We start from the raw sequence: 26,485 nt of genomic DNA on the forward strand, positions 1-26,485 counted from the left end.
CCTGTGCCTTCCAGAGGGCTGCAGCAAGGGGCAGCTGAAATTCTGGCTCTGTCTGGCACCTAGCAGCTCCCTGGGAGCACAGGCAAGCTGGGACAGAGCAAGGAGGATTTAGGATCCACCTGCATTTAGCAGCTTAAAGTGGGATGTCCTTGATCCATCTCTACCCTGAAGCTGTAGGACAGGTGCACACTGGGCTGGAGCACATCCGCAGAGGACCCGGCCCCAAAGAAATTAAGGGATTTGTCCTTGCAGGTGGTGGCACTGCAGGGCCGGGTTAGAAGAGTGGGATGCTGAGGCAGCCTCTGAAAAGCACACCCTGGGGCAGCAAGGACCCGCTTCCCAGGGTCTCCCACCCGCTCTGAAAGACCAAAAGACACCAGGAGCTGGGGCTAAACATGCCCATGGGGAGTCCCGGGGGGACTGTCCGTGACGGGGATCCACGGGCAGGTTCTGCACCAGGGCAGGGAAAGGATCAGGGCAGATCCTGCAGCCAGGTGGGGCGAAAGAGAGGGACAGGGCTGCTCCTGTGGCGGGTCCGATGGCCCCAGCTCTGGGAGGTGGAGCAGCAGGAGGCAGCTCAGGGACAGCAGCACACGAGGAAGCGCCGGGACAGCCAGCGCAGCCGGTCTCAGCAGCTCCAGACCTTCGCCGGTGGGGGGAGGACCAGGAGCAGAAGCAGCCGGAGCTGCATGGACCTCAGCCAGCACCTGGAGATCCCGTCGGAGTGAGTCTGCACCTCCTTCCAGCCCGAAGAGCTCTTCGCCCTGCCGAGGTGCGGGTGCTGCCCATGGCATGAGGGACGGGGCAGCGGGACGGTCGCAGTGGGGACACCCCACGGCACTGCGCTCCCAAGGCTCGGAGCCCCAGTGACCGTCCCCAGCTGGGAGGGTTGGGGATCACCTGGGGGGACCTGGGGGTGCCAGGACGAGCAGGGGAGGGTGCTGGGTGCAGGAGGAAGGCAGCTTGGCAGGAAGCACGTCCCGAGGAAGCCGAGTGGTGCCAGCAGATAATGCGCCCGGGCTTCCTCCTGCACCACCGCAGCAGCAGGGTTGGGTTTGCCAGCCACTATCTGGCCCTGCAGCCCCACCAGCGTGGCCCCCCTCTTGTTGCATTATTATCAGCAGCTCGCCCATCCCCACCTCGTGCTTAACCCGCTGCTGCCTGTCCCGCTGCCCTCTGTCCCTTTGGCCGGGGACTGGAGGCTCCGTGGGGGCTTGAGGACGGTGCCAGGAGCTCGCTGCTGGCTTTGCCTGCTTGGGGACCAGCATCTCCCCCGGCCACGCTGTGTCCCAAGGGGACCCCCACCACAGGAGGGTGCTGACTGGCACCGAGGGAAGGTCCTGAAGGGCTTAGCTCTGTGGTTGCCTCCCCATTGCCTCTCCTCGCTGTGAGCTGGTCGGATCCTGCCCAGTGTTTCCTTTGGAAGCCCCCTGGGGAGGCTCCATGGGGCAGCCTCGCGACGCTTCCCGCGCCCGGCTTTGCACAGATGTAGCTCAAGCACCTGGTGAGCACTGCGGAGGAAATCCGTCGTGGGGGAAGAGAATCACAACATTGCTCCAGCAACACTTAAAGAGCCAGGACTGAGCTGCGCCGCAGGGGCTCTGGAGGAGACTTTTTTTTCTGCTCGTGGATCCTCAGATAAGCAAAAATTCAGTAATTCCAGCGTTCTCCAGATTACCTTGTTCTCCTGCAACTGAGCTCTGCCCAATTGTCCCCCTCCCCATCTTGTTTGGCAGGGAGAGGACCTCAGTCTCCTATCGGCACAGCCTGCCCCTCCATGCTGCAGCTGTGTCCTCCAGTGCTGCGCTGAGCGCTGGTGCCCAGGGGGCCAGGCAGGAGCCGAGGTACGTCACCAGCCACCGGCGGCCCCGGGGACACCACGGGGACTGCACATCAAGCCAAAGCAAGAGGGCTGCAGGGCCCAGACAGCACCCTGGGGTGCTGGGCAGGGTGGGACCTTTGGGGCGTGCAGGGTGCAGGATGGACATGTAGTGCAGGAAAGGTCTGGGGAAGCTGGGCAGGGTCCTGTTGGGGCACAAGCACTGCTGGGATCTTCCATGTGCTGGGGGCTATGGGGCAGCGCCGTGCTCAGCCCCGGGCAGGAGGTGGTTTGCTGGAGCCCCCAGTCCCCTGCATGTCACCACCCAAACACATCAGGGCGACCCCTCTGCAAACCCAGGGTGCAGGGACTTCAGGGGTGTCCCCAGAGAGCAGCGGGTGCCCATCCCGTGGTTTCTGTCACAGCTTTTGCTGGAGACATGGAGCGGAATGGCCAAGGAGCCAGGAAGCTCTGGGGTTGGTGTCACCCGTCCCAGCACCTCCTGCTGCCCCCTCGCCTCCATCAGCATCTCCCACCCTGCGCACTTCCCTTCCACCCCACAACGTGCCCCACGGGTTGGCCCCGCTGGCACAGGGACGTCCATGCCAGTGATGTTCTCACGTCGCCTCCCTGCCCCTGGACTGGGTTTTCATCCCCACCAGCACCGTGTTTTGGCAGCTCAGCTTGTCTTTCTCTCCAGTGACCCCCTCCTTGGAGCCAGGGAAGTGGCGCTGGGGAGGAGCTTGGCTTCTCCTGTTTGTTATTACAGGATAAAGTTACCCTTTAAAGCAGAGCCAGCGCTGTCAGGGCTGCATACCATCCGGGAACATCTCTTGTTCCCAGCGGCTCCGATTCTCTTCTTGCGCTCGCTCGGAGCCACCACGCTCCCAGCCCCGGGCACAGAGAGGGGGGCACGGGTGGGGGGATCTGAGAAGGTGTTTGGAGGCTTCTCCTCCCACCCTGTGGGGACCAAGAGCAAGGAAGGCGGCCTCTCCATGAGCAGGAGAGCTCTCCTGGCTCTGGGGCGCATGGGGAAACAGGAACAAAAAAGCAAGAGCCGGGGGCAGTGGAAGGGCAGGAGCAGCGTGTCCTCACTCAGCATGCAACTGGGAGGGCTGGTGCCGGATCCAGAGGTGTCCTTTGCTGGGGCCTGGCAGAGGTCGGTGTTTTCTGGGGCTTGAGCTGGGGGCCGGCCCCTTGGAGCTCAGCAGTGACGTGTGCGTGGGGTGGAGGGGAAGGAAACGGAGCTGGGGGGGTTTCCTGCAGAGCTCCTGCACCTTCTGTGCTGCCGCAGATGTCTCCAAGCCGGGCGGGGAGCCGAGACCCCGTGCAACCCAAGCAACCCGCTGCTGGCAGGGTGACACCAGCCCTGACGCGGAGTCGTCCCCGGCAGGACGATGAGAGGCAGCACGTGCCAACACCCAGCGTGTGGCAGATAAAGGAGCCGGGACCTGGTGGCACCAAAACGTGTGTCGCAGGCGTGTGAGGCCCCTGGACATGCAGGGAGCCAGGGGGTCCCCGGGGAGCAGGGGAGCATTGGCTGCGGTGGGGGGGCAGGGTCCATGCTGGTGGCACGTGTCCCCACGCTGCCCCTGCCCCACCATAAGGACAGTGAAGCAATGGGGCAGAATCGCCCAGAAGTTTGGGTGATTTCCAGCGCTGGAGGTTTTCAAGACTGGACCAAGCTCAGAGCAGGGAGATGTGGGCCAGCCCTGGCCACTACCACATGGCTCATGTGCTTTTTCCAAGGAACTTTTGTACCAGGCAGCTGTGGCTGTGTGAGTGTGGGCAGTGGAGACGGGGCTGCCTTCACCAGGCTCCTTGCATCTGTGAAGGGCTGGCATGAGCCTGGAAGCATCCATGAAGCCGGGGGTAGCCCGATGCCTGTCCCTGCCGCGTGCTGGGATCACTCAGAAGCCTCCTTGCTCCATGAGGTGCTCTCACTCGCATCAAGAACACAAAAAATCGGGTGTTTATGTGCCTTGCTGCATGATCTGGGCTGGTGGAGCCGTAGTCCAGCAGGGACAGGAGATGGTTACAGCCGCTTCCTATTGCCCTGCAGCTTGCTCATCCGTTCTCATTTCCTTAACCCATGTCCCAGTGCTTTGTTATTTCATTCGGAGGGCAGGGATTATTTGCTGAAGCCTGGGGGTTGCTGCTGGGGGTGCTCTCACATATCTCCGGCCGCTCTGGGAGACCAAAGCGGGGCTGCCTGAGCTGTGCCTGGGCTCTCAGCGACCCAGAGCTGAGCCCAGCACGATGCCAAGTGCCTGGGCTTGCAGGAGAGCGCGCTGCTCCGCTGCCCGGCCATGCCAGCGCCCTGCCGAGCCGCGTGCCGGTCTTGTGCATGAGCTCAGCCTTCCTGCTCGGTGCGGGACAGGCCCTCAGGGGCTGCAGGAATCCTCTGAATCACAAATACTTTCGGCGTGATTACGCCAGGGCGTGAGACGTTTCCTACGGCGCCGAGGTGGGGACGGCGTGCGGGAGACATCACGGAGCTGGCGTCTGGTCAGCTCTGTGCCTGTCCCCTCCAGTGTGCCTGTCCCCTGGAGATGCTGCTTGCTGTCCTCCTGGGGTGGATCTGCTGCAGATCTGCCAGCTCTGGGTTTTCTGTTTTTGCTGCAGGGCCCTGCTTTGGGTGCCAGCTTGCCCGGCACAGTCTGGCCGAGCTGGCTGGGTTTCCAGCAGGGCTCGGAGGAGCTCGGCCAGCCGTGAGTCAGCCGGGGCTGCGGAGCTGGTTGCTCACACTGCCCCAGCGCCGTCCTGCCTCCGTTAACTCCTTCCCAGGTCAGGCTCCTCCACCACCACGCACCCAGAGGAGCCGGGAGCCTGCAGCGGTGCTGGCTCAGCTCGCAGCGTGGGGCTCGTGGACGAGGCACCTTGCTGTGGGGCATGGCCGAGGTGAACCGTGGCTGCCCTGCACGAGCAGCTGGATGTCCTGGTGTGAGGTTTCGGGTGCTGGAGGCTCCGTCCTGCACCGCTCCAGCGCAGAGCAAGAATGCAGAGCATGCAGCTGCTCCGGGGCGTACGTGGAGCGAGGCATGGAGCCAAGCCCTGGCCTCGTGCCCTCTGGAGAGAGGGGAGAGGAGGACGTGGCTCGAGGCCCAGCCTCCAGTGAGAAGAGCAATTCGGGGGGAAGAAAGCCTCCACGTGTTTATCCGTGCCATGGATGTGGCTCGGAGGGCTCGCCGCTAGCTGGTGGACGCCGTGCCTCCTTAAAGCCAGTGCTGGTGCTTGGAGGAGCAGCCAGGATGAGGTTGAGGTTGACCGGGACCTCCGGAGGCCACTTGGTCGAGCCCCCTGCTAAAACAGGGCCACCTCGTGCTGTGAGGGTGTGGGTGAGCTGTGCTGTGCTGGGCAGCCCTCTGAGCCAGCTGCTGACCTGCAGGGACAACTGGAGGTGCCGTGCAGAGCAGCTGCGGGGGGCAGTTGCAGACCGAATTCACAGCTGCCGTGCCGGGGCGGTGGCAGCTGCCTGAGTTTGCAGCGAGCCTGGAAATCCATGGGCCAAAGTGCTGACCTGGTGCTGGCACTGCTGGGACTGGAAGCACTCTGAGGATGACCCATGTGTGCTGAGAGCTTCCTCCAAGTGCTCTGCAGGGTCTTCTTTCCCTCCATGATTTTTTTTTTTGGTGAGGACCCAGGGAGGCCAGCAGAGCGTCTGCCAGGGGCAGGTCCCCTGAGCTTAGCAGGGCACCTGTGCTTGCACTTTGAAGGTCCACACATCCCTCTGAGCACTGTCAGAAGGGGACAGCAGTTTCCTGCCTTCCCCTGATTAAATTTGCTCCCCCAAGCACGTGGCTGCCCTTGGAGAGCTTTCGGAGGTGGGCAAGGCAGCGACACCTTCTGCAAAGTGTGGGTGGGATCCACGTGGGATGTGACCCATCCCAGATGCTGTCACAGCTGGCGAGGAGGTGCTCAGCGTGCCGGGCATGTGTTGGACCATCCTGGAGGGACAGACACTGCATGGCACCAGGGCTTTCAGGTGGGTTGATTGATCCCCATGCTTCCGCCCAGTTCTCTCCATGCCTGGTTTGGTCTTTCCTTTTATCCAAGGGTCCCGCTGTCCTCTCTGCCACATTTTCTCCGCCGCTCCTTCCACACAACCTTGAGAGCTGGGACACCTGGCTTCCCGCAGGCTGTCCTCAGCAGAGCCCCCCCGGCTCCACGTCTCCGCTCTGCGGCACTGCTCCGCTCCTCGGCGGCCCCAGGAGAGCGGTGGTGGCGCAGCGATTTCCCTGTCGCAGATATTGCCCTGCTCTGCTGAGCTCTGCGACGTGGCAAGGATCTCATTAGCGCTTTTGGGTTGCAGGGCTCGCTGGAGCACTGCGCTGTCTTGTCCTTGCTCCGCGGATGTCTCGCCGGGGCCTGAAAGGCAGCAGTCCCACTTAAAAGTGGGTCGGTTTGGGTGGATCTAGGACAAGCAGGGAATGGTGGCCTTGGGAGACGGGGGGGAGTGGGGTGCGTCTGCCCTGCAGATGTTCCTGGGGGCGGATGGAGGAGGTGGAGGAGATGCCACTGTGGAGATGGCAGTGGCATTTAGGGCTCCAGGGCACAACACGGAGCGCAGGGTACAGCCCATGGCAAAGTGCACCCACGGCGGGGCTGCCTTCCTCAGGGTGCTGGGGGGCTCCTGCCCTGCGCTGGCTGGTGGAGAGGGAGGCTGTGGGTCCGTGCCTGTGCTGTCCCCTGGCAGAAAGGGATTGCTCTGTGGTCTGTGGGTGGGCAGGAAGGCAGTGAGATCCCCGGGTGGCAGCAGAGCTGGGCTCAGCGATGCTCAGGTCTCCGCCACCGACTGACCGTGCAGGTCACATCCCTTCCCCTCCCAGAGGTGCTGTCCCCTCGGCCTGCACGTGCTTGGAGCTGGAGCCCAGGGGGCTGTGGTGGCCCGACCGTGGTGGCAGGGGGCTCCATCCACCGGTGGGGACACACCGGGCGCAGGTGCCAGCAGCAGCACGCAGGGCCACCAACACCAGCACCGTGCGGGCTGTCCCCGGGCTCCTCGGTGGGCACGGGCTGGTGGGGGCCCATCAGGGTCCGTGGGGACGCTCGTCCTCACCCTGTCGCAGTGCCGGTGGCGGTGGCGGTCACGGTGGTGGCAGTGTCACCGGTGGTGGTGTCACCGGTGGCGGTGACGGCGGCGGCTCCTCGGGGAGGGCCGGCGGGGGAGGCGCTCGGTGGCTCCGCCATTGGCGCCGTCCGTGCCGTGGTTTCCTGCCGAAATCACATGGCTCTCGCGTTTCCATGGAGAGTGGCCGGGGTGGGCGCTGCCAAGCGCCTCTGAGCCTTCCCTGCCTGCTCCCCGTCCATGGGAGAGGAACAAAGGCGATGCGCCCAGCCAGGCCTGCTCTCGCCGCCCGCGCCGTCCCCCGCCTCTCCTGGGACATGTGAGTGCCACCCGGCCCCGTGGCGGGGGGCTCCGTGGCGGGGTCTCGCCGTCAGCTGGTCCCCGTTGGGGTGGGGACAAGGACAGGGCCCGGGGGCTCCGTCCCCGGGTCCGGACGGAGGCGCTGAGGGTGGGCTGGGGGCTCCACCGCCACCGGGTGCGTGGGCCGAGCGCTCGGGGACAAGGGGACAAGGGGACGGCGGTGACAGCGGTGACACCGGCTGCCCACGTCGGGGCGGGGGTCTGGGGCTGAGGGGACAAGGGACTGAGGGGCTTAGGTCCCGTCCTGCCCCACGGGGCTGCGGCAGAGCCCGGTGCTGGGTCCTGGGGTGCCGGGTGCCGGCCATGGCTGGGGGCTGCTTCCTCCTCCTCCTCCTCCTCCTCCTCTGGGCAATGGAGGGAGGAATGCTCGGAGGAATTAATGAGACAGATCTGGCTTTGTTGTGGGCCCCATCCTCCTATCTCCCGGCCCTGCCAAGAAATCCTTTGGGAAGCCAAGCGCCGTTAACCCCTTCCCTGCTGCGGCACAGGGCTGGGCTGTGCCCCGGCCCCATATGGATCCGGACACGGCACCCTCGTGGCCGTCAAGGGGACCTGGTGTGTCCCACCACCCCTTATTCCCAGCCGTGGTGGCCGGTGGAGGTCCCCGAGGCTTTGCCACGTTCCCGGGGCAGGGGACAGCTTGGTGGGGTGGGAGCTGGGGTGCCCGGTGCTGTCCCCACAGCGGAGCCGAGCAGGGGCGTGGGGACCTGCGGGAGCTGACGCGTGGCTCTGGGCTGTGTCCTCGCCGTGCTCCCGAGGGGGACATCCCGACGGGGTGCCTGGGGGGACCTGGGGCCGCGTGCCCCCCAAAATGCCCTTGTGTCGGGCTCCAGCTCCGCTGGTGCAGGCTGTGACGGGCACGCTGCCATGCCCCGCAGCGGAGAACCAGGTTTTGGGGTCCCAGTAAGGGCAGGGCAGTTGTCCCTGCCGTCCCTGGGGGGGACATGGAGCGGTGGAGCCCCAGCTTGGTGTGGGTGGAGGCCGCTGCAGGGCTGCTCCCACCGCCCATCTCCCCGGCTTGTGCTTTGGGGCTATTTATAGGGCTGCCGTTTATATCTGCGCTATTTCTGCCCCGCATGGGGAAGGCGCGAGGAAGTGACGGAGAGGGCTCCAGCCTGCTCTGCCCAACCCACCGGGGACGATTTTGTCACCAGCATTGTCACCCCCTGCCCCCTCCCCGGGTCTCCCCCATGTCCACCAGCTCGGGTGGCAGCAGCTCCTTCCCCAGCCCCTTGCCGTGCCCGTGCTGTCCCCAGGAAGGGGCTGAAATATCTCCTCCATCACCTCGGCCTTTGTCTAATTGCTGCTGGTGCCAGCGGGGGACCCCGCTCCCTGGGCAGGTGGCCTCGGAGCTGGCTCCTCTGTCACACGCTGCGGTGGTGCTGGGGGCAGCAGGGAGCTGCCTGGGGGATGTCCCCGTGTTTGGTGCAGCTTCCTCGGCCTGCCAGGACCCAGCCCGTGGCCGTGCCTCCACTGCTTGGGATTTAAGGCTGCGTCTGGATGCCCCTGCACCCTTGAGGGGGTGACATTTACCCCGTGGCTCTTGCCGTGGCCTGATCCAGGGGCTCTCCCATCTCGATCCCCGCACCTTGTGTTTGGAGACACCTCGTTTGGGATGGGGGAGGCTCGGGGCGGCTCTCCATGCCCAGCAGAGGAGCAGACAGAGGGGACACCCCATGGAAATCATCCGTGCGGGGTGCCGTACCCACATCCCGGGGGTCTTTTGGTGGTCTCCCAGCGGGTGCTGTGCCTTCGCTGCCTGCGTTACCGGCCGCCCACCCTCCGCAGGGAGTCGGCGTTGAGCTTTAATGAGGACAAACGAGCTGGCACGGGCCGGGGCTGCGGGCGCGCTGCCTGGGCGTGTGCCGGGCACCAGCCCCGTGCGGCTGCCAGTGAGGCCGTGCAGGAGGTCGGCCTCGATGATGCTGCAGCCTCCCTGCTCCGTGGGGAGCTCCGTGGGGGTGAAGGGTGCCGCGTGGCCTCCCGGTGCATCCTTTTCGGGGGGTCTGCAGGGCCGGGGGAGATGGGGGGATCTCACCGCGCCTCGGGGCTGGGCTCTGCTCCGTGCCCGTGTCACCGGAGAGGAGGCTGCGGGCAGGAGGGTGACAAGACATTTCTGTTGCCAGCTCCCTGGCGTGGAGGCCTTCCCCTGCAGCAAGCACCAGGATGTTTTCGGCAGGCTTCTGGCTGCTGCTGGGGGAAACGTCCCCCAAATGCCACCTCCCTGCAACTCTGTGTGGCACGGGGGTGGCAGGGGGCACCGGTAGCACCCCAGTGCTGTGAGCACCCCGTAAAGGCTCTGCCCTGATGCTTTTCATCCTGAACCTTGCCTGACCTCCCTCTAAAAGCAGCAGCAAACAGGAAGGGAGCCGGGGAGGGAGGCGTCTCTTCCTGCCGTGGTGACGGCAGCCTTTTCCAGCCGGGATGGGGCCGGGCTGCTCCAGCCTCCTCCTTCGGAGCTGGGGCTACGGCCAGACAAAGGCCAGGACCCAGGCAGGGACCTGTGGCCCCAAACTGGGTCACATCTGTGCCATGGGCAGGCTGCAGGGTCCCCTTGCTGTGGGATGCTCTCCAGGGACAGAGACTCGGGTTCCTCTTGCCCTTAGGCTCAGCACTGCTCCGCAAAGGACTTTTCCCTGTCCTTGCACCTCTCCTGCCCCTTGGGACCTGGAGACCCGTGGGAACGTAGCCTGTTCTGGCTCACCGTTCATGCCCTGCTGATTTTAGTGCCGAATTCCTACACGGAGTGAAGCGCCTGGGGAGAAACCCCACGTTGTTATGGGTACCACAGCCATGCCCTTTAGTCCCCACGTGGGAATTGCACCCAGCATTTTCCAGAGCCCTGCAAGGAGCTCCTTGCTGAAGCCAGCTTCTCTGAGACACGGGCTAGGAAAGCCTGGGCCGGGAAATCCTTTCCCCTGGCAGCTGCTGAGTGTGGTGTCCGCGTAGGGCGCACAGGGGGCATGCTGTGGGACACCCACAGATAGCTTCAAAATTAAACAAAACAAAACAAAGCAAACAGAACAGCCATCCAGGAGAGAGCAGCAGCGACGTGCGCGCTGCGCCGGGCTTATCGAAGGGGCCCCTTCCCCGCGGAGGGGACGGACGGACGGACGGACAGGCGGACGTCCTCCCTTTCCCGGACCTTGAGTCACGGCCGGGGGCCGCGGCAGGGCCGTGATGTCAGCCCGTGGGCAGGGGAAGCGTGGGAGGGGACAGCCAAACGGGGCAGCCCTCGCCGCGGCCCCGCGCACCCCAGAGGCATGAGAGGCAGCCCCACGCCGCCGCCCGCAGCGCCCCGCCGGACGGGGGACGCATCCCACCATGAACGGCAAGCAGAAAGGTACCGAGCGCCCGCCGAGGGCTTGGTGGAGCTTTCGCCCAGCTCTCAAATCACCTGGGGAGCCTTGAGCCTCCCAGACACCAAAACGTGGCCGGAGAGGGGCGAGGGGGACGTGGCTCAGGGCTTGGGTTGTGAGCGTCTTTCTGGGTTGGGGAGGTTTAGGATAAGGTGCTCCGTGCCGTGGGGGGGAGATGTGGGGTTGGGGGGATGCTGGCTCCGTTCCCCATAGCCCTGGCCAAAGTGGTGGCCCTACAGAGAGCTCAGAGCTGATGTGCAGCAGATGTGGTGCTCAAGGGCTCGAGTGTCCCCACTGCTCGGCAGACCCTGGTAACTTGGGGGGTGGCGAGATGGGGGGGCCCTGAGGTTTGCAGGGCGATGTGGCCGGGCTTTTGGGGTCTTTTTTGGGTGAGGGACTGCACCCTGCTTGCCGCGGGGAGGAGAGCTGTCCCTGCTGGGGTAGCAGGGATGGGTGTCTGTGACCTGAGGGGTGGCTGTCACGACATGTGGTGTCGCGATAGGTACGTGGTGGTCTAGGACCTTCCAGCCCCCCAGCAGGGGGGTCCTGGGGCTCTTTCCCTACACAGGGACCACGTTTCCCTGGCAGGATTTGGTGGGGAGCTGCTGGTGCCCAACACGGCACCCTGGAGGGGAGCAGGTTGGGGTGAAGGAGGCATTTGGGACCTTCGCAAGGGTCTGCCAACCCCACCAGCATCCTTCCAGAGGCACTCGGGGATCAGAGCCCTGTGAGCTCTGCTCAGTGCCTCCGAGAAGGCTCACAGCCCTCTCCAGAGCAGGAGCAGGGGCTGGTGCCCCTTGGAGGGGCCACGTCCCCATTTGGGGGGCACAGAGGTGATCTGCAGCCCCTCCACCTCCAAAGAGACAGGGATCCTGCTGGGTGCTTGGTCTGTGCCCTGTCCTCCTGCAGGGGATCCAGCTTGCCTGGTGCAGCCACCTTCACCGGGTGGCTCAGGGCCACAGCTCAGATACCCCAGGAAACACCTTGTGCGTCGGGGACACCCCCTGGGTGCCAATTTGGGGCTTGCACCCCCCTCGAGGAGCCCGTGGGTGCCCCGGGATGTCACCGTGTCCCCCCCGCAGTGAGCCCTGCCCTTCCTTGGGGACGCTCCGAGGGGTAAATAAGCACTTCCTCCAATTCTTCCCATTCGCAGCTCCTTCCCTTTCCTGCCTCCCTCCCGCTCAAGGAGCCGGCCAGCGAGGGCGGACGCCGGCACCGCGCTCAGGGCTCTGCGGGTGCCAGCGGGGTCTGCGGCTCCGGCGGGGGGCTGTGACCCGTAGCACCGGGATTTTCTCTCCCAGCTGAGTCCCGGGGGGGCTACGGTGCCGCTCACGGTTTCTGACTCATCCCGCTCCCAAAGCTGATCCCCCCCTTGGCGTGCCACGGGCTGGGCTGGGGGCAGGCGGGGAAGGGGCCCCGGAGAGGCAGAGCGTGGAGGAGGTCAGAGCAGAGGCGGCTCCCAGGCCCTGCGCTGAGCCCCGGATGCTCCCATCCTCCGAGCTGGGGCGGGAAGGAGGAGGCAGAGCGTGGCCAAACGCTGTCCCAAGCCGGAAAGGGGCTGGCGGGGGGCCGGGGCGTGTGTGTGGGTTCAGGCAGCAGGGACGCAGCTGTGCAAACAAGGGTGCAGTGGCTGGAGTGGAGGGAACGGCGCCAAACTCCCGCGTTTGCAGGCTCCAAAGGTTTTCCCTGCGGTGCACCCTGCTAGCAAGGGCGAGCTCGCCCCAAGGTGCCCTTGCTGGGGTGCCCTGCAGTGCCCGGGGAGGTGGGTGCACCCCGCTGGTGCTCCAGCCTGGCTGTGGGTGCCAGCCCTGGGGGTTCAGGGGGACGGAGGGCGCCGCGCTGGCCACCTTTGGGTGCGATGTGTCCGGACGTGGCGGTGGGGCTGGGGGGCTCGGAAGGAGCCGGTTTGTGTTCCTGGGGCGTCTCGAGCTCCCGCGCGGTGTTGATAAACTCGAAAGAGCGACCTGAGGCTGGTGTCTGAGTGTCAGAAACAGAAACCAGCTGGGACCAACCCAGCCGGTTGGACTGCCCCCTCGGTGCGCCGCCGGAGGAAGCTGGTAGCAGCATTCTTGGTGTCCGAATCATCTGGAGAACACCAGGCACCGGGACGGGGGCTGGCGAACCCGCGGGGAGGGCTCCGGCGCTCCCCGCCGCCCTCGGCACGGCTGGCAGCACCCCGATCCTCGGCCCTGCCGGCCGCCTCCGCGGGCAGGGCTGGACAGAACGACAGGGGCAGACAGACGGACGGACGGACGGACGGACAGACGGACAGGCTCCCGGGCTGGTGCTCCGTGGCAGGGGAGAGCTGCGGGCGCTCGGCGACTCGGGCACGGCGGCGAGGTGCGAAAGCTTCGTCAGGAGGCGGCTTCGTTAGCGCTGTAATTAGGGGCAGGGGGCGGGGGCTTTGTGGGGCTGGCAGGGCTCCGTGGGGCCGCTCAGCTTCGGGGCTCGTTCTCAGAGGGCTCGTGCAGTGGGTTCGGCTGGTGGCGGGGACACGAGCGGGTCGGTGTCCCCTTGGTGCTGCTCTCCCTGCGCTGGGGGGCTCCAGACCACCGTGGGCAAGATGCCGGGGCCAGCTGCCCCTTCCGTGCCCCGGGCTCTGCTCTGCGCCGCCGGTACCAGGTACCTCTTATCTCGGTAATGTCAGGAATGCACCGTGCTGGGGCTTCCCCTGCTCCGCGGGAGGAGTGTGCCAGGAACAGACCCCCCCGTGCCCAGCTCGACGCCTGCCTGCGCCAGGCGTGAGCATCCGCCGTGGTCAGGGGGAGGATGGGGTTCGTGGGGCATCCCCCTCCTGGCTGTGGGGTACTGCGTGGGGTGCTGGAGGTGCTGGGGGAAATCCCTGGGATGTTATAATGTGGGGAGAGTGTTGGGATGGGATGAGGACACCAGTCCCTGGGCTGGGGCACTAGGGTGCTGTCAGTGGCCACGGCTTGTGGCAGCGCTCCTGGTCCTGATGCTCGAAGGCAGGAGCACGTCCCAGCTGCTTGAGGCTCCTTGAGGGATTTGGAGAGATGTCAGGCATCACTCCATCCTGGGGAGTTGTGCTGCTGAAAGGCATTGCCCCTGTGACACCCCCAGCATCCTTCCCCCGTGCAGTACCCGCACACCCCGGTGCCCGATGCCCCTCCCGAGAGCCCCCACGCTGTGGGCAGCAGCAGTGCCACAGGCCTTGCTCGCTCAGTGGGGAGCAGATTAAACAGCCCTGCAGAGGGTAATCTGCCCGGGCCCTGCAGGGATTACAGCTCCTCCTAATGAGCTTAATTGGGACAGTGTTGTCCTGGCGACTGCAGGGACCAGCACCAAGGTAACGCTGAGGCTGCGGGACCCGCAGAGCCGCTCGGCTTGGACCGAGCAGCGAGGGGGGGACGTGGATCTCCTGCCTCCCGTCTCTGCTCGTCCTGGGAGCTGAGAACACCCCGGCTCACCCTGGTGCTCAAGGAGGTTGGGGCATGGCTTTGCGGCGGCCGAGCAGGTGCGTGGGGACGTTGAGGCAGGGCTGCAGGGCTCTGCGGCACCGGGGGAGGCTTTGCCTGGCCGTGGAGGTGCCCCAGGCCCAGGCTGGTGACACCGGGCTCCCCAGCCTCTGCTTGAGGACTGTCTGTGGTTGTTTACCTCCAGCAGTGGCCAGGGACGCAGCGATGCTCTCCACAGTGCAGGGTGGCAGCGGGGTCCAGGCCCCAGTGCTCAGAAATCTGCTTCACCCTGCCCAAGGTGCGCATCTGGCATTGCCCTGGGGGCAGGAGGCAGTTTTGGGGCTTCTGCGGTGGCTGCAGGGACTTCCCAGGGTCCCAGGAGGGGCAGGGAATGGCTCTGCCTTTCCTTTCCCGATGCAGAGCTCCTGGAAAGGGCCGGGGAGTTTCCAAAGCACTTTGTTGTCCGTGGGTTTCCATCCTGCTCGCCGGAGCGAGAGGAAGTCAGCATGGAGACGGCAAAGGGCCGGGCAGCAGGGTCCGGCCCCGCGCCCTTCCTGCCCCGGTGGCGAGGTGGCCGGGGTGGCTGGGGGACAGAGGGACACCTCTGGGGACCAACTGGGGCTCAGGAGGCTGGCCGTGATGTTGGGCACTGGGCATCAGCCTCTTCCCGTGGCTCGCACGGGGCCGTGCGGGGACATATCCAGGTGCCGCGGCCACCCTGCTGCCTGGGTGCCACCGCTGTCCCCAGCCTCGGTGGCACCCTGCCTGTGCGCACTGCTGCTGCTGACCCCGCTGTCTCGTGCCCTGCAGGGAGGCCCTCCAGGTCGCACTCGACGATGTCGCTGTCTGCGCGCCCGCAGCGCCGAGTCCTCGTCGCCAAGATCAATAGGAGCCAGTCGTTCGCCGGAGTGAACTCAACAGCCGACCGGCCCTTCAGGTAGGAGAAGGGTGCTGGCGCTGCGAGGGATGGGGACAGGGACGGGGACAGCACTGGTGGCAGGGCCTGAGGTGCTGCCCCTTCCTGCTGCACCTCCTGCAGGGACCCTCGTGGTACCCAGGGGATGTCGCACCGGGGGCTGTGGGGAGCATTGAGGCCAGGTGGGACCCTGAGTCCATCCCCAACCTTCATCTGTCCCCATCCCAGCCGGGAGGAAGGGCCCTGCTGTTGGAGCACGGCGGGGGCAGGCAGATCACGATGGTCCTCAGGAAGTCCTCGAGGGTTTCCCTGTGACCATCCCGTCATGTTTAATGCCTGCGGTGAAAGAGCCAGTGTGGTTTGGAAGCTTTGTGTCTCGACCTCCTCGACGTCCTGTGGCTGCGAGTTTCTCTGTTTGAGTGCCGGCGTGACTCAGGGCTTCCTCTGGGTCATTGCAAACCCGTTGCTGGAAGGTTTTCCTGGCTGCTCCATCAGCTCTGCTGTGAGGAGCGGTGAGCAGAAGGTCCCTGCTTCACCTCTCTGCTGCTGGCGATTTTATGGGACCCATCGTATGGTTCCCCCTTGGCCGAACCTCACGTCAAGGGGAACCACCCCAGGTGCTGCTCAGCCCTGCACCCTCTGCTCCTTTCCCAGCTCCTCGCAGGGAGGGAGCTGCGGGTGCGTCTCGGGACAGGCATGCCGTGGGTTTGGGCTGTGGCATTTTAATGCTTTTGATCCCATTTCCATGCTCCTTACCTCCCAGTGCACCCAGCACCTCCCAGCCAGGACAGACAGCCGGGTGGCGGGGGGAAGGAGTGCCGAGAGTGAGCCAGGCTCCAGCAGCACCTCCAGGAGCCTTGCCAGGCTGTGGGCACCGCAGCGGGGTGGGCACAGGGCTGGGCAGAGCTTCCCCATGGCTGGGAGCAGACCTCCAGCCCTGCTCAGCTCTTGTCCCGAGGAGCTGCTCCCCTTCTGCAGGATGCTCCTGTCTGGAGCCTCCGAGCCTTTTTGTGGGGCTCCAGCTGCTGGCCACCAGCACGCCTCTCTGGATCTGGGGGTGCTGGAGTGGCAAGCAAGCGATGGGGAGACGCTCGTGGTGCCCAGGGCCCTGGAGGATGGGAATGAGGAGGGATGGCCGTGGAAAACAAGCACTTGCCCATCGCACTGGCTTGATACGAGGCCAAGACATTTGCTTTCCCCTACCAATGTTTCGGGGAAGTTTTTTGGCCGCTCCTCCGAGGAGCTGCACAGGATGGGAGGTCCGGCCCGGGACGGCGCTGGTGGCACGGCCACGCTGGAGGGCGGAAGGGAAGATCCGGCCCTGGCGCTGCTGGAGGGGCCGGGGAGCGCCTGTTGCACAAGGCAGGAAGGGCGGTGTTGGGGTGGCAGGAGAGATGTCCCTGCTCCCTGTGGCTGTGCCGATGAGGGGGTGACAGGCTCCTCGTCCCCATGTTGCTCCCGTGCTGACATCAGCTGCGGTCCCTCTCTGTAACCCCACAGTGGCAACCTGGGGTGCTGACGAGAGCTTGGTGACCCTCTGGGGGATGGCCAGGGCTGGAGATGCCCCCATAGCTACTCCAGTAGCACAGCTTAGCTCCAGGAGGTGTAAGTTTGCCTTTGCTCCCCCTAAAAGGAGCCTGGAACCCCACAGAGGCATCCCCATGGCCAGCATCTCCAGCCCCTCTGAGATGGGGTTAGCTCCCCGCTGTCCTCCACCATGAGCTAAGCAGATGTTTTCTTGTCCTCCGTGTCCACTTTGGGGTGGCCAAATACATCCAGGGGCCATTCTCCCTCCTCGCTCTCCCACCTGCCTTGGCAGTGAGGTCTGGCAGGGCTTCACGGGGAGGCTGAGCGGGCACAGGACCGACCTCGGTGCCTGTGGACCGCGCATCCCAGCTGGCCGCTCTGCAGCAGGGGCGCACGAAGCGCTTCTCCTCCCTGCGTGCGGGGTGCCCGAGCTCCCCACCAAACATCTGCATGGCTCCTTTTGGCCCCGCTGCTTCCTCCAGCAGCCAGGAGGATGCTGTGGGCGCGGGGTGGGAGCCGTCGGGGCGCGGGCGCGTGGGGCAGGCGGCCCCGCAGCCCTGCACAGTCCCGTCTCGCCCGGCCCCGCTGGCCGGTTAGACTGGCTGCCAGCGAGTCGTGGGAGAGGCAGGCAGGTCCGGACGGAGCTCCCGGGACCTGGCCTCTTTTCCAGAGCTCCCTGTCGCGAGACAGAGGGTGCCCAGGGGGACCCCAGCGCTGCGGGCTCACCCTGACCGCGCCGGCTCTGCCTGCCTGTCTCGCCAGGAACCTCTCGCCCTTCACGCCCACCGTCTCCCGCAAGACTGGCTCCAGGGTCAGTAGGATGTTCTCAATGTCCCACAAATCCCCGCCACCCAAGGTGCCTCAGCCCAACCGCCTGGACGAGGTGTACGAAGCGCTCAAGAAGGGCTTGACGTAAGTGCTGGGCCCCCCCATGGCCGGGTGGTTGGAGTCAGGGTGCCCCCATGGGTGTCCGTGGGCCCCCCGAATCAAGCTGGGCGTGGGTTTGGGGTGACAGCCACCTGGCAGGGACACGCCAGCTCTCCTGATCCTGCACAAGAACTGTGTGGGGAATGGGAGTGTGAGTCCCAGTGTCCCAGAGCATGAGGGATGCAGTGGCATCACCTCCCTGAGACCATCCCCGTCTGGGGTGTGCCCAGTGCTGCAGCAGTGCACATCCCACACAGAAGCTCACATGGGCTCCCTTGCTGGGGTGGGGAACGGAGTGTGGGGCTCGGTGGTGTGGTTCCAGACTGACCCCATGGTGCTGGTGTCCCCAGAGCCTACCTGGAGGTGCACCAGCTGGAACTGGAGAAGCTCAGCACCCAGATCCGTGAGTCCAAGAGGAATTCACGCCTGGTGAGTGATGCTGGGAAGCCTCACGGGGTTGTGGTCACAGCTGGGACTCTGTTTAGCTGTGCCCCAGCGCCCAGCCTGCTTCTGTGGGGACATCAGGGGCCAGCCCGGGCTCTGGTGTCGGGCTGCACGGGGCTCCTGTCCTGCTGCCATGCACTCTCCAGCCCTGGCTGGGTGCTGCATGTCCATGCTGACATGCTATGGGTGACGGGTGCGCCGTGTGCCAGGGCTCTTTGGGTGGGCAGAGCTGGCTTTGTGCTGCGTCTTATCCCTCTCCTCTCTCCTCCAGGGCTTCCTCTACGATCTGGATAAGGTAAGCGGGAGCGGTGCCCCGTCCCCCTTGCCTCCCCACATCCCAATGCCAGGGATGTGCTGCTGCCAGCCCCTTCCCTGCTTGTGCTCCCCCTTCTACTGCCCTCCTTCCCCTGGGTGGCCGGGACTGGGGCTCTGTGGCAGGGTGGCAGGGGACAACACAGAGACCGCTGGTGGCTTGTAGCCCTCTTCTTGGGACATGTCCTAGCTGCAGCACGAGCACAGAGCAGGACTGTGTCCAGTCCAGCTCCTCTTGGGGAGCCTCTCACACCATCTCCTCTGTTTTTCCAGCAAGTGAAGTCAATTGAGCGCTTCCTGCGTCGCCTGGAGTTTCATGCTAGCAAGGTAGGAGATGGGGAGCGGGTTGGGCTTTGGGCTTTTGGCCTCCGTGTGGCACAGGGACTGGGAGACCTCCTCAAGAAGCCACTATCACTGCCTGCTGCTTGTCCCCCTGCCCCTCACGGCACCTGTGGCCTGTCCTTGCAGATCGACGAGCTCTATGAAGCCTACTGCATCCAGCGGCGGCTCCGCGATGGGGCCCACAACATGGTCAAGGCTTACAGCACGGGCTCGCCGGGCAGCCGAGAGGCACGCGAGAGCCTGGCTGAGGCCAGCAAAGGCTACAAGGAGTACACGGAGGTCAGGCAGCAGGCGCTGGGTGGGCTGGGAGGGTGCCAACACCATGGGCTGTGGGTGACGGGAGCTCTGTCCCTTGTCCCCAGAACATGTGCCTGCTGGAGAGCGAGCTGGAGAGCCAGCTGGGCGAGTTCCACGTCCGGATGAAAGGTAACTCGTCCCTCCACAGCCCGGGCCCTACGTCCTCACATCTTGTCCTGACGCCCCTCTGCCTTCTCTTGCAGGGCTGGCAGGTTTCGCCCGGCTCTGCGCTGGCGACCAGTACGAGGTGCGTGGGGCTCTGGGCTTACGGATGGGGATCTGCTCTCCTCCCTCCCTGCGGTCCTCGCTGTGCCTGGGGGACATGGGTGGGCTTTGTCCTGGGTGCCGGTGCCCCCATCCCCATGTCTCTGCTCCTTCCCCAGATCTTCATGAAGTACGGGCGGCAGCGGTGGAAGCTGCGGGGGCGCATCGAGGTGAACAGCAAGCAGGTGTGGGACAGCGAGGAGATGGTTTTCTTGCCTCTCATCACCGAGTTCCTCTCCATCAAGGTATGGGGCCCTGCAGGGAGGGCAACACCGGGACCTGGTGGGGGACCAGGACCTCACCCAAATCCAGCCCATGCTGGGAATGGAGGGTGCTGTCTGGTGGTGGTGGCATCCTGGCAGCATCAGGGGTGCTGCATGCACAGCTGCCAGTGGGCTCATCTCATCCTCTCCTCCTCCTCCTTCTCCAGGTGACGGAGCTCAAGAGCTTGGCCAACCACGTGGTGGTGGGCAACGTGTCCTGTGAGACCAAGGACCTCTTCGCAGCTCTCCCCCAAGTGGTGGCTGTGGATATCAACGACTTGGGTACCCTCAAACTCAGCCTGGAGGTGACCTGGAAGTGAGTACCCCAGCAGGCTTTGCTGGTAGCGCGTGGCAGGGCTGGGGACCCACAGCTGGCCTGCCTTGAGCTTTCACCCATCCCAAAACCTGGCTGCAATTCTGGAAAGCCACACCTGGGCTGAAGAGCACGCTGGTGTGATGTCCAACACCCTCCCGCTCACTGCAGAGCAGGGTTGAGACCTCCTGGCTTAGGAAGCTCCCCTCACCTCCCTGCTCTCCTCTGCAGCCCCTTCGACAAGGATGACCAGCCCTCAGCAGCCAGCAGCGTCAACAAGGCCTCCACGGTGAACAAGCGCTTCTCCACCTACAACCAGAGCCCTCCTGACACGCCGTCCCTGCGGGAGCAGGCTTTCTACGTAAGTGCAAGGCCACGTGGAGCTGCCTGTGGCTGGGGCGAGGTGGCCCGCGGTGGGATCTGCTTCGTTGAGTCGAGCTTGCCAGGAGAAGTCCCGATGGGTGGCACAGCTTGGGGACAAGGGCAGGCAGACCTGCCCCGGAGCTCTGCTCCATCCGTCCCACCACGGCCCCCGGCACCGGCCCTCCAACCCTCACAGCTCCTCTTCTCTCTGCCCAAGAGCCCGGCGCGGGCAGCCGACAAGCACGGCTGGTCCTTGTTGGACATCTTTCGGGAGACACTCTTGGAGAAGCTGTCTCGGAGCTGCTCCTGCGGCGACGTCTCCTCGGTCGAGCTCAGGAGATGGCCGCGGCCGGGCCGCGTAAGTGCAAGGGCTGGTGCCGGCCTGTAGCGTAGCCCAGTGGCGTGGCCGTCCTGTCCTGCCGTAGCGTAGCCGCTCCTCGTCTCCTACTCGCCCGTGAGCAGAAGGCCTTGGCCGTGTCCCTGCTGGTGGCCGTGCTGTGCCGTGCCGTGCCGTGGCGGCGCTGGCGCAGCGCTAAGGTGGCGCGGTGCTGGCGCAGCGCTAGCATGAGGTTGGCTGGGGTGACGCCGGTGTGATGTTGTTGATATCGCCGTGATGTCATCGTGGTGTCATGACATCATCATGATATCATCGTGATGGCGGTGCTGCCCCCTGTGGGCTGGTGGCGGGGCTGTCGCTCTCCTCGCAGCCGCGGCCTCCCCATGGTGTTGCACCTGCCGTGCTGGGTGCCGCCGGCTGGAAGGGGCAGCAGCACGCCGAGGGGCGCCCCTTGCATGGCCTCTGCGCCTCCTGACACCTCCTCGTCCCTTCCACAGAACATGCTGCGGCGCCAGGAGGAGCTGGAGAACGGCACGGCCTGGTCCATCTCCTCCGAGTCCTCGGACGACTCCTCCAGCCCCCAGCTGTCGGGCAGCGCCCGCCATGCCGCCAAGCCCATCGTGCAGCCCGAGGTGCAGGCCTCGGCCCCCGCCATCGAGATCTCCTTCTCCCAGCAGCAAGAGGAGGCCGGGGCTGGCGGCGGTGTCCCCGCTGGGCCAGCTCTGCCGGGGCACCCGGAGGAGCAGGGCGGCCGCAAGAAGGACCCAGTGGCCAACGGGCACGTGCCCTACGCCCGGACTCTCAGCCACATCAGTGAAGCCAGCGTGGACGCGAGCATGGAGGCCAAGGCTGCGGAGAGCCCGTGGGAGCCCTCTCCCAGCCCAGAGGACCCCGGTGCGGGCGAGCCAGATGCGGACTCCCTCCCTGGCGCCTCAAATTCGGTGCCAGAGGACTGGGCAGGGCAGGACAGTGGCCCCGAGGCCAAGCCCCGCGCCGTGGTGGCGTGGGCTGAGACTTGCGAGACGGAGACCGAGCCGGTGGCAAGCCCGGCACCCAGCCCGGCACCGGCACAGGAGGTTTGCAGCAGCGAGGCCCCCGCGCCGGCCGCGGTGCTGGCACAAGCCCCCACCGAGGAGGAGCCCGTCCTCGCCCCACACTTGGCCGCCAGCCCCCCAGCAGTCCCACGGGTGAAGGCCGTGGACTCAGGGCTGGAGGAGGCCATCAACCTCCTGGCCTCAGCGCTGGATGACTATCGGGGGCAGTTCCCAGAGCTGCAGCCGCTGGAACGGGAGCTCAAACACCTGGAGGAGATCCTGCTGGTGAGGAGGCTCAGAAGGAGGCCACAAGAGTGGTTGGGGACAAGGGACAAGGGTGGTGGGGCTGTCCCTGACGGCAGTGACCAGGGATGAGGGTGGTGGGGTCACTTTGGCTGCCTTGCCAAGACCTGTCCGTGCCATCTTTTCCTCCACAGCACAAGCAGGGTGTGTTCCTCAGCCGGGCCTCGAGCATCAGCCTCACGGTGGAGCATGCTCTGGAGAGCTTCAGCTTCCTCAACACCTCCGACATGGAGGACTCAGAGGGCTCCGAGGAGGATGCTCTCCAGGACGAGAGGTGGGCAACAGGAATGGGGCCTGGGGCAGGATGAGGCCCTGGGGCAGCAGGGATGGGGGTGCCCAGTTCTGGTGGGGTGCCTCCCTGCCCCAGCACATCTCGGTGGATCCATCTCAGCTGGGGACAGTCCCAGCTCATGAAGGAGAAGGATCTGGCCCTGCTGGGGAGCACAGGGCCACCCTGTGTCTCCATGGGGACTGGGTGCCCTGTGATCCTGGGACTGATTCCTTTGTCCAGTCCTGAGTAGCTGTGTTACTGTAGGTCCTACAAAAACTGCCCAGTGTTGCCCCCGCAGCAGTGGGTGAGGATGGGCTGGATCCAGGCTCCCTGCACTGACCTGGCTCGGTCTCTCCCCGCTTTGCAGGAGGGCCAGCAGAGCCCGGCGTGTGAGCAGGGCCCCCAGCGCCGGTGAGGTGGGAGCAGACGACACCGGGACGTGCAGTGGCTCCGACGGCAGTGCCGACCCCATGAGCACTGGCAACGAGTTCCTGGACAAGGCCCTGGTGCTTCACCTCCACAACTGCAACCGCCTGCTGCTGGTGAGAACAGGGGCTGGGGCACGGCGGTGGGGCTGGCCATGGCTCCCTGCAGCTTCTGGCCCCGATAAACCCCCCGGAGATGTCTTGCTGTGCTGGGATATGGGCGCTGCGCTCCGATCCTAAAGTCCTCGGCGTGCCTGTGCCTTGCAGAAGCTGGGCACCTTCGGGCCCCTGCGGTGCCACGAGATGTACGCCCTGGACAGGCTGCTGCGGGAGGCGCAGGTGCTGGAGATCGTGTGCCAGCTGACGGAGGAGCGACTGGAAGCAGCCACCTCTGCTGCCGGAGGTAAAGGCGGCGCGGGGCCGGGCGGGCAGGAGGTGGCAGCCCCCCACCAGAGGAGGCTTGACAGCGCCTGTCCCCGCAGTGGTGCAGTTCTCCACGCGGAAGGACGGGGTGCTGCCCCTTTGGGACCGCTGCGTGGAGCTGCCCAACGTCTACACCTGCCCCGTGGAGCGGTTCCTGCAGGTGCTCAGCGCCCAGTATGCAGCGCCCGTCAACGAGAGGCACCCAGGGCTGGCTGATGCAGGTGAGCCCGTGGGATTTGGGGAGGGAGCCGCCGGCACTACAAGGTGCCTGCGACTGCTGCACAGCCTCACCCCGTCCCTGCCCCGCAGTGTGTGTGAAGCTGGTGGAGGATGTGCTGAACCGGCGGCTGCCCCGGCGGCCCGGCGGCACCCAAGGCGAGCAGGTCACCATCTTCCAGTACTGGAGCCACTTTGAGTCCCTTGGCGCCCTGGTGCTCGACACCTACGTGATGGAGCTGGCGGAGGAAGGTGGGTGCCCTCCTGCCCTCTCAAAACCCTGGCTTGGGGTTCCCAGCCCTGTTTATGGGGTGCCAGAGGCCATGCTGTAGGGTGTGCAGCACCTCCACATGCCACGAGCCACCACCCAAACGCTCCCCCATTGCTGGGGTGGACCCAACCCATTACTGGTGCACAGCCCCCTCCCACGCTGCCTCCCTGGGCACCCTCTGGACCTTACAGGTCCCCAGCATCGCAGCTCGGTGCCCCAGCAGCAGGGCACTGCCCCTGGTCACCCTGTGTGAGGTCCCTGTGCCTGCTGTGGGTGCAGGCTGAGCATGGGGAGGGAGGCAGGGGCGAGCGGGCTGGCGGTGCTCACCCGGCCGTCCCCGCAGTGCTGCTGGCGCAGAACCTCAACTCGGACGACCAGGACGTGGTGCTTCGGGCGCTGAAGCGCGTGCCCGAGGGCCGCCTGAAGAAGGAAGGGCTGAAGGCGCTGAGCCTGCTCCTCGTGGAGGGCAACAGCAAGGTGGTGAGCGCCGTGTCGGCCCAGCTCCGCAGCCTGGCGGAAAACCCCCGCTTTCGCCAGCGGGTACGTCGCGGCCGGGAGGGGAGGAGGTGGGCTCCAGGGATGCTGCCCCGAGCGGTGGCGCTGACCCTTTGCTCTACCCCAGGCCCTGGTGTGCTACCTGGACCAGCTGGAGGATGAGGAGGTGCAGACACGCGTGGCCGGGTGCGCGGCGCTGGGCTGCCTCAAGGTGAGAGGGGTGTGGGGAGGAGCAGCAGAGCCCGTGGGCCATTCATTTTCAAAGCTGGGCTGGCCACGGGGTGGATGAAGAGGAATCTACGTGCCCAGGGCAGCCCAGCAGTGCCCCAGTGGTCTCTGCACGCCCTCTTGCTGCTGGGAGAAAGGAGCTGGTGGTGCCCAAAACTTGCCAGAGAACCAGGCAGGGGCACCGGGAAAGGAAAAAGGGAAGGGACACAGTCAAGGGATTTTGCTTCCCAGGGCTGGGCTGGAGGAAGGAGAGCTCCATGGGGACTTGGGGACTTGCCGTGCCAGCCTGGGTCCTGCCATGGGGACCTGAGAACCTGTGCTGCCTTCCCCTCTGGTCCGTGTCCATGTGCACGGAGCTGCCAGCAGTGCTCAGCCCTTTGCCCCTCTCCCGCAGGCCAAGGAGAGCATCGAGCAGCTGGTTTACCTGTGCCAAACCGACAAGGAGCCCGTGCGGGAGGCAGCCAAGCAGAGCCTGATGCTGTGCGGTGAGTGTCCTGCGGCACCCCTGCTCCCTCCACGCTCACGGCTCCCTCCATGCCCCCAAGGGGCACCTCCAAGCCCCACGCTGCCCGCGGGAGAAGGTGACCTGCGCTGGTCCCTGCCTACCCCACGCTCTGGCTCATGGTGCCCCAAGCTCTGCGGGGCGAGAGCAGGCTGGCGGTGGGCAGCGAGGGCCAGGAGTCTTGCGGCCACTGTGCTAAGCGTGGTTGTTATTTATTATTTGCTAGATGGCACTGAGAGAACCATCTGAGTGGGTTTCTAGGCCTCCAGGTCGCGGCAGCTGCTGCACAGGTTGGGACACGTGAGCCGTCCTCGTCCCCCAAGCCCCCGCTCCTGCCGCTTTGCTCACGAATGTCTCCGTCTTAGAGCCTGTCAGCCGTGTCACGTTTTGGAGTCTGTGTGTCTTGGTTGTCCGTAGCGCCCACCCCCGTGGCACCGCCGGCACACGTAGGTGCCCCGTGTCCTGTGTCCCAGCAGACTGTCCACGTCACCAGCTCCTGCTGGGGCTGGCCGCTGTGTGCAGATTTGTGTGCGGGGCTGCCCGGCAAAGATCCCCGAGCCGGCTTGTGGTGTGGACGTGTGCATCCCTGTGTTTATGTGGGGGTCCTGGCGAGCCCTCGGGGGTCCCCGTGTGAGTGCATGCAGATGTGCACAGCTGTTTGGGGTGCTGCTTGGCACAGCCCCGAGCCCTGGCTGTCCGCGAGCATGTGGGGCCAGCAGCCAGTGCTCCTGGAGCCGAGCTGTGGGTGATCCCTGCCCTGTGTGGGCATGGGCATGGCAGGCAGGTGAAGAACAGGACTTGCAGCATCAGAATCGGGGGCTCTGGGGGCTTTTAGAGCCTGATCCTGGCTGGGACCTGTCCAAGGAGAACAGGAAAAGTCTCTGCTCTGTGTCTGAACCACACTGGCTCAGCTCTGCCGGGCACTAGCCACATTTTCCTTAAAGGCCGGGGAGGGCAGATGGGGACAAGCCATGTCCAGAGCTTCTGCAGTTTGCTTTGCTTCACTGACCACAGCGTGTGCTTGCAGGGGAAGATGGCAAATCAGCCCACCGGCGGCTGGAGGAGACCCTGGACAGCCTCCCGAGGATCTTCGCGCCAGCCAGCATGGCCAGTACAGCTTTCTGAGACGCCGCACGAAGCCACCCGCCACCCCTCGAGGCCAAAGGCACCGCTGGGCTACCTGGGCTTGCACGGACTGGGCCCAGCCGGGAGCCAGCAGCCCCCAGCTCGCGGCAGCACAGCGCAGTATTACCCCCGCCGGCAGCTGGCCGCGGCCGCACACTGCCTTACGGAGCACCGCTTCCCCTGCCCCCAAAACGCTGGCCGTGCGGGGTGCCACGTAGGCACCCCCAGGCGAGGAAGGAGGGGGGGGGCTCGCCGCACGTCCCACCCTTCGATTGCTATTTAAAATACACGAGGAAACCGCCCTTCCTGCCCCGGCAGGGAGACGTACTGGATTTCTCTGCCTCCTGCCTTCCCGTCGCGCGAGGGCACGTGCCCTCTCCCGGGAGGAGCTGCACTTTGGAAACGACGCCGTTTCTTTCCAGGAGTCGCCTGGGCTGTGGGGACTGCTGCCCTTCACCGCCTGGAAGTCCCCAGGACTTAAATAAAAATGAAAGATGAGATATTAATATATTCTGCTGGCGTTTCTTCTTTCCAGCTCCACGTGCTCCTGTCCCTCTCCCCGGTGGCGGCTGCAGGGAGCGTAGCGAGGTAACGGCCCCAGCCCAGAGCCCTTCCTGCCCTGCTGGGAAGCGCTGTGGAGGGCAGGGGCAGGAGGAGTGACAGAGGGACAGACGGACGGACGGACAGAAGCTGCCACCTTTTTTTTTTGTTTTTGTTTTATTTTATTTTTTATTTACAGATTTTTGCAGAAAAACGAAAGCAAAAAATCCTTTTCTATAATGTCTCTATAAATCTATATATAATGTAATTACAGAGAATGACTAATTTTGATTTTAAACCAGAAATAAAAACAAACCTTTAATGA

The 26,485-nt window shown here is 65.1% G+C and overlaps 1 protein-coding gene across 5 annotated transcripts; it reads left to right on the forward strand.

The window, feature by feature from the left end:
* The first annotated feature begins 647 nt into the window (after nt 1–647).
* RIPOR1 (RHO family interacting cell polarization regulator 1) lies at nt 648–26,485 on the forward strand. Of its 5 annotated transcripts, none has more exons than XM_084533646.1 (23): nt 648–772; nt 1,737–1,844; nt 14,833–14,959; nt 17,228–17,377; nt 17,743–17,821; nt 18,108–18,131; nt 18,422–18,475; nt 18,617–18,769; nt 18,853–18,916; nt 18,991–19,034; nt 19,171–19,296; nt 19,482–19,630; nt 19,859–19,988; nt 20,825–21,646; nt 21,799–21,938; nt 22,303–22,477; nt 22,628–22,763; nt 22,843–23,004; nt 23,093–23,251; nt 23,614–23,810; nt 23,893–23,976; nt 24,388–24,478; nt 25,523–26,485. In XM_084533646.1, exons 3-23 carry the CDS (start codon nt 14,859–14,861, stop codon nt 25,618–25,620), a joined length of 3,138 nt encoding a protein of 1,045 aa, XP_084389772.1. In that variant the 5' UTR covers nt 648–772; nt 1,737–1,844; nt 14,833–14,858; the 3' UTR covers nt 25,621–26,485. The 5 variants fall into 5 exon arrangements, with proteins under 5 accessions (XP_084389772.1, XP_084389771.1, XP_084389769.1 ...); XM_084533645.1 differs by lacking the exons at nt 648–772; nt 1,737–1,844 and adding exons at nt 7,027–7,206; nt 24,722–24,785; XM_084533643.1 differs by lacking the exons at nt 648–772; nt 1,737–1,844 and adding an exon at nt 7,027–7,206.

Source organism: Aythya ferina (genome assembly GCF_964211825.1).
Source record: "Aythya ferina genome assembly, chromosome: 12".
NCBI classification, from domain to species: domain Eukaryota; kingdom Metazoa; phylum Chordata; class Aves; order Anseriformes; family Anatidae; genus Aythya; species Aythya ferina.

Excerpts from the sequence above, each read along its gene's own strand:
- RIPOR1 (XM_084533643.1), top strand. The coding sequence starts at position 7,128 with ATGGGAGAGGAACAAAGGCGATGCGCCCAGCCAGGCCTGCTCTCGCCG. Across the intron at positions 14,960-17,227 it reads ACAGCCGACCGGCCCTTCAG|GAACCTCTCGCCCTTCACGC; the intron begins GTAGGAGAAGGG and ends CTGTCTCGCCAG. Across the intron at positions 19,035-19,170 it reads GCGCTGGCGACCAGTACGAG|ATCTTCATGAAGTACGGGCG; the intron begins GTGCGTGGGGCT and ends CTCCTTCCCCAG.